Source organism: Ostrea edulis, chromosome 4 (genome assembly GCF_947568905.1).
Source record: "Ostrea edulis chromosome 4, xbOstEdul1.1, whole genome shotgun sequence".
NCBI classification, from domain to species: Eukaryota; Metazoa; Mollusca; class Bivalvia; order Ostreida; family Ostreidae; genus Ostrea; species Ostrea edulis.
Genome location: NC_079167.1, coordinates 20425202 through 20436621, shown reverse-complemented (window position 1 = coordinate 20436621; position 11420 = coordinate 20425202). Strand labels below are relative to the sequence as shown.

Here is an 11420-nt window from a genome sequence, read left to right as displayed (position 1 = left end):
TCGTCGAAAAATTATGTTTTATTCAACGTACGATATGGCATGCAAGATTCAAACATGAATAGAACCTTGAGTTTTGGATCACGTGACATTTATTGAGCGAAAATTCCCATTTACCTCGGAAATCCACATGAGAAGGTAAAAGTTTGATCTTTTTACAGACACTGGTGGTTTCATGTTTACCTTTATCGACCAATGAAAAATTAAAATGTAGCATAATTTTGAACTGTATGCTAAGCCTATTTCACCAACTTGGTTAATGTAGGAGCAAGCACTTGAAGGAAGGATCCGTGTCCCGTGTCGAGGTCCTGTACAAAGACAGAATTTTCACCAGGAAATTTTCAAAGCGAGCCCCGGACTCCTGTTATGAGCAGCTCGAGTCTCATGAAAATTTTATAAACCCCTATTCTATCCGATGATATACCTTAAGAAAACGGTAACATAAAAGCTGTGAAAAACGTATGCATAGATCGATTTTTATAATTTTGAATAGATTTTTTAAATTATACATGAAATTGAATATATAACTCATCATGAACAAAAGGTTGATCTTGACAAAAAGTATCCGGATAAGAGCTCTAATTAGCTGACCTGTGATCATGCGAATAGTAAATCTGTTCCAATCATCGTTTATAATCGAAAATCAGTCGATTGTTGGCAAATTCTTAGCGCTCGATTATTAAAATTTTATTCCAATTAATCGGTTTTTAGATTTTGTTTTCTCAACGACTGTAGTTTTTGAAGAATATTCCTGCCGTGACCTATCTAGTAACCTTAAAAGTTTTGTTTATCCAGGGCTTGAAACTCACTTTTTATGTCACCAGTCGAGCTGGACTGATAAGGTGTAAATTTCAACCAGTCCACAGAAAAATTTACCAGTCCACAGAGGTTTTCAGAAATAAACATTTCATTGATGTTATCAAAATAAAATAACAGAATTTAACTTGATTTGCATCAGACAATATTGTAACACTTATGTGAGATTTATATTTACTAATCTGGTTTATCTGATATCTAGAGAGGAATGCCAAATGTGTGTTTAAGATTCCATAAGCATGTTTTCCAAAATGACGTTTTAGAAAATTGACCAGTCCCATCGGACTGACTAAAACAAATGTCAGTCAGTCCGCCAGACTTTTAACCAGTCACAGACTGACAGGCATATGTTAATTTCAAGCCCTGTTATCGTAATGGCGGTACACACGAAAGCGAAAGTATCCATACACAGGGAATAAAGCATGTTTGCGTGGTCAGATACTAAGATAGACGTACTTTGATTCAGGCATTTAAACGAAGGACCATTGATCAAAGAGAATCTTGATATAATTAGCAAAACCATGTGTGAATTACGCAGGTAAAAACCTTTTTTTTTAAGGGCCACTGTTACTCTGCACGTGCGTATCGTGTTTTGAGTTGCTGATTTAATTTTTACTTGTAATAAGCTGGAGCCTGGTGAACATTCCATTGTAAGTTTCACTTGAACACTTTGTAACAGGTAGCCATTTTTAAACATAGATCTGTTATGGAGAAGTATGCTGTTTAAAAATGGTATCAAGTTGTGAACTTAGGAAAAGAAGGGATCATTTTCTCCTTGGACCTATTTGACACGTGTACTTTTTGATTTAAGGTGCTCGGGTCTGTCAACTTCAAAATGTTATTAGATGAAGATAACAGAGTTATTGAAATTTTTAACTCACTGTCAGACTTTTGGTTGGACAGAATTGAAAGTTCTGTTAGTCAAGACAAAATTTTGTCAGACCAGATGCATGTACCTTGTATTGCTTAGAAAAAAAGAAAAAGAACTGCACCAAGATGCCTTTTATTGCTTTAACAGCAATGCATCTCCCACTCATATCCAGCCAAACATGGTCAGTTTTCCAACCAGGGATTTATCTAGCAATTTTATTTTACTACCCTTTTCCTATAAAAGGGGAAAATTGAGAACCGCAGGCTCGACATGAGCGCCAGAGGCGCGAATATGCTGGGGGGGGGGGGGGGCATGGTTTTTGTCGCGCCCCCCCCCCCCCCCCCCCCCCCCCCCCCGGAAAATTTTGAGATAAATGGAGCAAAATCCTGCATTCTGAAACCTGGGTTTTTTTTCCATAGTTTATTAAGGCCAAAAACACCATGATTATTTAGGGAAAAATATGAAATAATAACAAAAGTAAGCAAAAACCATGTGAGATCAGTACTGTTGTTTAATTTTCTTTTCCAAGTTTACAAGTCAATTTTTCTGTTTTTCTTGTTTTTGAACAATTCAACAAGTTGGTGTAAATCTTCATTTGACAAATTCTTTTCTCCTTCCTCACCCTCACTACAAATGTTGTTACGATACATTTCCATCTTCTGTGTCTAACTCACCTCGTCCATGGACTTCACTGACTAACTGTTTGCCATGGGTTCTACACTTTCACCTTCACGTATATCATTCTTTTGTTTTGAACTTTGACTCTTAAAAAGCTTCTCAATTGTTGGCATCCCAACAACATCTTTCCTTGTAGGCCTAATTCATTTCAGATATGAATTCGCATTATGCGACATTCTTACCGATCAACACATTACTTTGAAGCTTAAACGACGGTATAACGAAAAGCGTTTTAATGAAGAAGGTAAATCAGGATATGTAATAAAACCACAATCGGATAACAACGGAAAAACCACGACGTATCAGAAATAAATATTTTTAAATGTTGTGTTAATAGGGGAATTTTCCATCTCCAAAAGGGGAAATTTCAGGGGGTTTTTAAGAGGGGAAAGGTACCGTTTACCGGTAGTAAAAACAGCATTGATAAATCCCTGCCAACCATCTTGGAACTAATAAACACCATGAAGCCTTTGTAATTTTTGAAGTGGTCCAGGTTCAGTAATTCTTCTTTTATTAGCAAGTTGGTTGTTTGTTTATGTCCCATCAGGAATTTTCCCCTCAATGACACATTGAGAGGTCACCAGGGGTAGGTGCAATACCACAAATTTAGACCTATGCTTTGTATTCTGACTCAAGGCCATAGTAGTGAGGGTTCTTTAATGTGGTAACATCTTCCACAACATTGAAGGTCATATCTGAAAGACCTGTGACTCTCACTGCTAAATGCCAAGCGTTTGGCGAAGAGATTAATAGAATCCTTCATTAGTACGAGTGTGGGATAGGGAAATTCCACCGAAGGGACAAGATTCACAGTCTAGGATGAGGCTTTGCCGAGTCCTAGACCGCGAATCTTGTTCCAGAGGTGGAATTTCCCTATCCCACACGAGTAAATAATGAAGGGTTATTTTTCTCACATTTTACCTACAGTTTAGTGCATAAATTTAGGAGTTTTGAGAAAATTCTAAATAATCAAAATCCTCATTTGAACTTCGATGCAAAAACTAACTAGATAAGCAGAAAGAGCATACCAGAAAATGGTTTACACTGTAAGTGTAAACTAAAAAACTCAAGGTTGTCCACCAGAAAGCTATACTACATTAAAATGTAAAGAAAACAATGCAAAATATTTTACCTCACCTTGTAACGTAAATCTTCACTGTGTAACATATATCGTAGAAAATATATGACGTCACAATCAAATGACGTCGCAGCAGTGTGAGACAGAAAAATCTCACATGGGCAAAGTCGATCTCACACTGGTGATAATGTGAGAAAATTATGCCTTAAGGTTTGACGTGGCCATGGCATGAGCAGAACTCATCGTTGCAACTTTCCAGTCATGAACCGAATGTTCTACCACTGAGCTGCTATGACCTGTCTTTTCTGACTGGGTAGAGGACCTTTTGTTTTGATCAGCCACTTACGTGGCCATGTTGTTTGAGTGGCCATCACTTGCGCATCCTGAACCCGTGTTTTAGCAATTTATCAGTTCAGAGAATTTTGTACTGGCCTTGTCAACCGGACGGACAGTTTTCGACAACTCTGAGATAATAGGATGCATTTGTTCATTGCAAATGCCATCAGTGTATGCCAAAACTGAGGTACCTTGGTGCTGTAAATAGAGATAACACAGAAATCAAAAAGCATGCGACTAGCCTTTCACTATACATGTATCAATGGTACCAAGACGTTGAGAGGGCCCATGGTTCTAATAATTGCTTAGTTTCAGAAAGAAATTGTTGCACAGTGACATGGACAAAATGACTGGATGAGGTGTAAATTATGTTCATGGTTGTTTTTTTTTCTGTATGCTTGTCTTCTCAGCTTATTCAAAGGTTAATTAACACTAGTAACAGAACTAATGGTTTTGTTAATGAATTAGCTACTTTCTTTGGTTTATCATTTGGAATTGTAACATTTAACTTAGAAAAGACACGTAAAGTAAATATCACAAACCATATAGAAACAAAAACTGAATGTCACGAAATTCGAAAACTAACCTTCGTAGTTGTCTTAGAATTGATCAATTCATTGGGGACCTATTTAATAAATGAGACACCTTTTGTTGATTGTCCATAGTTGAAGTAGTTACTACTAAATGTTAAATGTCAGTACATGTAGTTAAGTGGCCTCCATGATTTGTAGACAAGGATGACATTGATTGTTGAAGATCAAATTACCAATTTACATTGGCATTCAGTCATATGTTCGATTCAATGTCATCCCACTATCCAATAATACTAAACTGATTTAATTTTATTGTTTGGTTTTTTTTTTTAAATTCAGGAAGTGTTCAAATATTAAAACACAGCCTTTTCAATAATTATAATACATTTTTTGGTTTTGTATTTAAGTGAAAATGTCGGGAATAGCCATTGGAAGATTGGGTGAAGAACGTAAAAGTTGGCGCAAGGACCATCCATTTGTAAGTTATGTTTGAAGAACAGTGTAAAATTAGGACCATTCATTTGTAAGTTACAGTGTAAAACTAGGACCATCCATTTTTAAGATATTCTTTGCTATTTGTGTTTTCAAGAACAGTGTAAAACTTGCATTATATCCTGAGTAGATCCTTATCTTTGGGTTTTTAACCAGTTTAGCCATTAATGTACTCAGTGTAGAACCAATTTAATTATACATCTTCTCTTTGTAAAAAGAAATTAACTGGAAGATATTCTGCATTGTAGGGCTTTGTTGCAAGACCAACTAAGAACCCAGATGGCACATTGAACTTGTTGAACTGGGAGTGTGCAATACCTGGCAAAAAGGGGGTTAGTACAACATGCTTTATGATTTCCTTTTTATAACATATACAATATACTGTAAGTAGGGAAATTATGACTTCATCTTTTGTGACCTGTTAGATGCACTGTGTTGTAGACTCCATGGGAAGGAGGGTTATACAAACTCAGAATGTTGTTCAAAGAAGATTACCCCAGCTCACCTCCCAAATGTAAGTCCGATTTACCTCGTCAAATTTACTTCATTAGATTTACCTTGTCAGAGCTCACGTGATGATTTCTGATGCCTAGTTTGTATGTTATCTGCCTTTTATGTATACACCTTTCACATTTTTCCATTTCAACCAGACACAAAGCATGTTTTTGTTGAGGATAAAAAGTTGTTCAAACAAAGGGCCACAACCCTTTCCATTTAAAGATATCACAAATCAAAAAACTTGAAAAAATAGCATGACATGTTTTAAAAAATGTTCTCAATACCCACTGTGCCAGAAACTAGCAGAAAAGGTTCTTTAAATTATGAAACAAAGATTCTAATTTGTTTAAATCTTGACTCCAGGGCAACAACAGGCATTGTAAAAGTGTTGTATAAGATTATATAGACAAAATCTATTAAAACCTTCTCTAGAACCACAAGAGTACACATACATGTAGTTATATCATACAAGCATCCCTGTGTTGTGGAAATGTTCAAACCCACAATACCCGCGTGGAGCAACAGTAGGTATTCAAAGTTTTATATATATATATAGGATCTCCCATGGTTTGTGGTTTGATGTGATTTATATTCAACAAGTTGTGTGTTTTGGCTCGGGGATAGAAAACACACAACTAGTTGGATAATACTCATCCAACCACAAACTGTGGGAGATTCTTTTTATCACATGTTAACCCCATCCCTAGTTATTCATTAACATTACTGTATTGTTGGGAATTTTGCTTCCTGGCATTTCGTAAACAAACTACGTAAATTGACATTTGTTTGTGGCGTCACAAACATCGTAGGAAAACATAGTGTAATTATTGAAATTTATGTAATGGGTGATATCCACTGGATAAAGGAGTAGATATACGTGATAAAAAAAATATATTTACATTTTCAATGTTTTTGCCTTTGATATCTTTACCAATTCAGATTGTAATGATAGCCATTGCCTCATGAATGTGTTGCAGTTGTGGACAATGTGCATATGGATCTAAATAAATATAGTATGTTTATTTCAACAGCTGGGTTATCTGACAGAAATGAAAGTAGAATGTAAATTTTATAATAAAAAATTCTCATTTTTGAAATATAATGATGATTTGAGCTACGAGGCGTCTTGTCTGCATACTTTTCTGGAGCTAAGGTGCTTCATGAAGTATGCTGGCATGAAGTGTCGCAGTTCATACCCTCATGTATTCTCAAAAACGAAATTTATTTTTTAAATGTATGAAAATCCTAAAAAGGAAACTTGATCTTAAAAACCACAGGGATGCAGTAAAAGAAATTCAACGGCTCATGTGAGCTATGTGGCCCTTTGGAAATTTATTGTCATGTTCATGTTACAATTATTATTAGACTACAGGTGAATCTCGTTAACACAAAGCTAATGATTGTAGGCAAGTTTGAACCTCCTCTGTTCCATCCCAATGTGTACCCCTCAGGCACAGTATGTCTGTCTCTACTGGATGAGGAAAAAGATTGGCGACCAGCGGTCACAATCAAACAGGTATGATAAACTACCAAGGGCATGCAGAGCAAGTACAGTTTTGTAGCATCCAGCAAGTGATAATAATTATTGTTTCTAAGATCAATGCTGAAATGTCGAACTGAAATCATGAAAATGTACATGTTGTGTGTAAGTTGATTTAGTGAGGTGTATTTTGTAGATTTTACTGGGTATCCAGGAACTTCTAAATGAGCCCAATGTCAAGGACCCAGCACAGGCTGAGGCATACACCATCTACTGGTATAGTCTTACTTTCATTTCATGCTTTACACTGTCTACTGGTATAGTCTTACTTTCATTTCATGCTTTACACTGTTTACTGGTATAGTCTTACTTTCATTTCATGCTTTATACTGTCTACTCAATCGGAACTCCTCGAATGTCTCACTCCATAGATCTCGGATGTAATACGATGACATCCATGAGTGAATTTGATGCATTGTTAACTATGACGTCACAGCCTACTGCACTACCTTACATATGTCACAGATTACAATGCGTCAAATTCTCTCATGGATGCCATCATGATACATCGGAGATCTATATCGAGTGCGCGAGATATTCAAGGAGTTCCAATTGCTGTCTACTGGTATAGTCTTACTTTCATTTCATGCTTTACACTGTCTACTGGTATAGTCTTACTTTCATTTCATGCTTTACATTGTCTACTGGTATTATCTTACTTTCATTTCATGCTTTATACTGTCTACTGGTATAGTCTTACTTTCATTTCATGCTTTACACTGTCTACTGGTATAGTCTTACTTTCATTTCATGCTTTACACTGTCTACTGGTATAGTCTTACTTTCATTTCATGCTTTATACTGTCTACTGGCATAGTCTTACTTTCATTTCATGCTTTACACTGTCTACTGGTATAGTCTTACTTTCATTTCATGCTTTACATTGTCTACTGGTATAGTCTTACTTTCATTTCATGCTTTACATTGTCTACTGGTATAGTCTTACTTTCATTTCATGCTTTACATTGTCTACTGGTATAGTCTTACTTTCATTTCATGCTTTACACTGTCTACTGGTATAGTCTTACTTTCATTTCATGCTTTACACTGTCTACTGGTATAGTCTTTCATTTCATGCTTTACACTGTCAACTAGTATAGTCTATTATCCCCTTGCAATTTAATGCGAGAGGGGATATATATAATATCAACGGACCGTTTGTGTGCAAGTATGAGATAGTACATTTTTTGCTCGATTGATTTCATATTTCCATTATTTTAATTTTGTTATCAAGAGAGGAAAAAAAACCTATTGTTGAGATTTGACCGTTTTGTTGGGATGTAATTTTGTGGCTATCATTTCTGTACAGTCATACATTAAATAGATTGTGTATTTTGTTGTGATTTGTAATTTGTGAAATCTACGAATATTAATTAAGCCTCAACAAAATCTAATAATTCTTCAGTAGTTTGTTTTCATTTTGATACACTATTTTTTTGTATAATTTTATTTCATTTCATATTTTTTGTTTACTGTATAAAAGACAAAAAATTTTTCAAGGATATTTCATGGACCAAATGAAATGAAACCACCCCCCAAAAAAAAATTGATGAGAAATGAACAATAAATATGGTACATCACACACCCCTCCCTCATAAACAATAAATGCACCACACAGCCTTTCCCCATGAATTGATATTTTAACATTGTTGCACTCTTTTGGAATGAAACACTTTCAAGTACGAAAACAGATTTAAAAACACAAGTGTTTGGCAAAGTTGAAAGCTTGTACGGTAACATCTCCACAGCATTATCTAACTACTGGCTTCCAGTGAATGGAACAAACATCTTTCTGACTGTGCAAAATCTTTAAAGATCATAGTTTTAGAAAGTTGGGTTTTTTTCAATATGTATTTTATGTTTCAAAAAAATATGCATTTTTTAAATCTCTTTTTCAGTCAAAATCGAGTGGAATACGAGAGGCGTGTTCGAGAGCAGGCCGTGCGGTTCCGAGATCCCTCCTTATAGTCTTGGTCGAGTGTCAGACATTTCAGGGATATTTTGTTCCAACTTTCAGCACTGATGGCGAGACTGTAGATAATTCATTCAACAGTAGTTTTAAATTTCTTACTGTGCTTTTCTTCATCATCGGGTGGGATTTGATAAAAGTCAGTCCAGATGTGGCTGCTTTATTCTGGACAACTGACATGTTTGTGTGTTCCGACTTTTGTACGAGTGTCCAGTGAAGCTTGACCACCTCTTGTGAAACTGTTGGTGTCTGGTTAGTGAAATGAACTCCTTAAGAACGAGCCATTTTACCACCCATCGTATACAATTGTAAGAAATCTCTGATGATATTTACAGTTTATTAACATGTTCAGGTCTTATGTTTTCATTTAATCATGAAAGTTGTGATTTTTTTTTTGAAAATAATTTCCAAAACATATTATTTTTTTCAAAAGAAAAACAATTTTTTTTAGATGATTTTTGAGAATGTCAAGTCATAGGGTAATGATTCATTATTTGTACTCTGTAATGATGATGTTGTAAATAAAACATTCTAAGAACTTGCTGAGTTTTACTTTTCCCAGGTTAAGGACTACGGATATCGATTGACATGCCTTTCCTTGTAGAGTTGTTGTGACTCCACCCCTTTTGTTTTGGTTCAGTAGTCTCTGTCTTTCACAAACCATAGCCTGTCCATAACTCTGCTCTCTTTGCATGGATTGAAGAACAGAAAATCTCTAGTTGTCTTGAATCAAATATAATGACTCCAGTCAAAGGGTGAAAGGAAATTTTAAGATCGTTTCCGAACTACGTACACATATTTTGCTTTCTTTTGAGATATTTCAAACTGTAGTATGTTACTGCCCATGACTTACAGGGGGGTTGTGAATGAATGTCATGTCAAGCCAAGATCACACAATAAGATAATGAAATTGTTTTTGAGCTGTAGGTTTGCCAAAGGTCTGTCCCGGTTACAAAACAAAAGAAATCCTGATGACTATGAAGTTGTGGAACATTGACTTGTGTAGCATTTTAGCTCGCCTGAGTTTTTCTGATCACCCATATTCCGGCATCCGTCCATCGTAAACTTCTAACATTTTTAACTCACTGGGCCAATTTCACAATAGGGGATCAAAGTTTTACATACAAATATATAGGAAAAATCTTCTCAAGAACCACTGAGCCAGAAAAGCTGAGATTTATATGAAAGCTTCCTGATATAGTGCAGATTCTAAATCGTTAAAATCCTGGCCCCCGGGGGTCGGATGGGGCCACAATAGGGGATCAAAGTTTTCCATACAAATATATAGGGACAATCTTTAAAATCTTCTTCCCAAGAACCACTGAGCCAGAAAAGCTGATATTTACATGAAAGCTTCTTAACATAGAGCAGATTCAAGTTTGTTAAAATGATCGCCCTCGGGGGTCGGATGGGGGATCAAAGTTTTACATACAAATATATAGGGACAATCTTTAAAAATCTTCTTCTCAAGAACCACTGAGCCAGAAAAGCTGATATTTACATGAAAGCTTTCTGACATAATGCAGATTCAAGTTTGTTCAAATCATGGCCCCCGGGGGTCGGATGGGGCCACAATAGGGGATCAAAGTTTTACATACAAATATATAGGGACAATCTTTAAAATCTTCTTCCCAAGAACCACTGAGCCAGAAAAGCTGATATTTACATGAAAGCTTCTTAACATAGTGCAGAGTTAAGTTTGTTCAAATCATGGCCTCCTGGGGTAGGATGGGCCACAATAGGGGATCAAAGTTTTGCATACAAATATATAGGGAAAATCTTTTTCTCAAGAACCACTGAGCCAGAAAAGCTAATATTTACATGAAAGCTTTCAGACATAGTGCAGATTCAAGTTTGTTTAAATCATGGCCCCTGGGGGTACGATGGTGCCACATGGGGAGATCAAATTTTTATACACAAATATATAGGAAAAATCTTTAAAAATCTTCTTCTCAAGAACCATTGGGCCAAAGAAGTTCACATTTACACGAAAGGTTTCTGATATAGTGTAGATTCAAGTTGCAAAAACCATGGCCTCCAGGGGTAGGTTGGGGCCATAATAGGGACTACGGTTTTACATGCAAATATATATGGAAAGTCTTCTGATATGGACCAAGGTGACTCTGGTGAGCGATGTGGCCCATGGGTCTCTTGGTGTTTTTTTTTGTGATGGCTGACTTAAAACTTGAGTATGTCATTGACCTAAATGTGCGTAATGATCTTGAAACTTCATTGTCGGTAACTTTTCCAGATTTTGAAGACACCCGAGTCACTTCCATGTATTTTATTATGGTATGGCACAGTGCATGTCTCGACACCATGTGTGTCAGATAAAAAGTACTGTTAAAAGTCATCAGACTTGGTAAACATTTCCGAAAGACAATAGAAGCCAACTGTTTTTCAAAGTCAAACTTCCATTCATAATTCAATGTACACCATGTATGAATAAAAATGTTGGTACCAAAAATAAAGGTCTTGTCACAAGGAATACATGTGTGAAATATGAAACCATATCACTAACCATAATTCAAATTTATGACTAAGGTCAAAGTTTTTGTGAACTAACAGACCAAAAACTATTTGCTCCTTAATCTCAGATTACCAGGGCATAG

General features: G+C 36.0%; 1 protein-coding gene across 2 annotated transcripts; it reads left to right on the top strand.

Annotated features, from left to right (window-relative positions):
* Positions 1–15: 15 nt before the first annotated feature.
* Positions 16–9346, top strand: LOC125670800 (SUMO-conjugating enzyme UBC9-B). Of its 2 annotated transcripts, none has more exons than XM_048906187.2 (7): positions 16–135; positions 4717–4787; positions 5050–5133; positions 5243–5315; positions 6706–6815; positions 6976–7055; positions 8738–9346. In XM_048906187.2, exons 2-7 carry the CDS (start codon positions 4722–4724, stop codon positions 8805–8807), a joined length of 483 nt encoding a protein of 160 aa, XP_048762144.1. In that variant the 5' UTR covers positions 16–135; positions 4717–4721; the 3' UTR covers positions 8808–9346. The 2 variants fall into 2 exon arrangements, with proteins under 2 accessions (XP_048762144.1, XP_056018153.1); XM_056162178.1 differs by having other exon boundaries at positions 133–433.
* The last annotated feature ends 2074 nt before the right edge of the window (positions 9347–11420 follow it).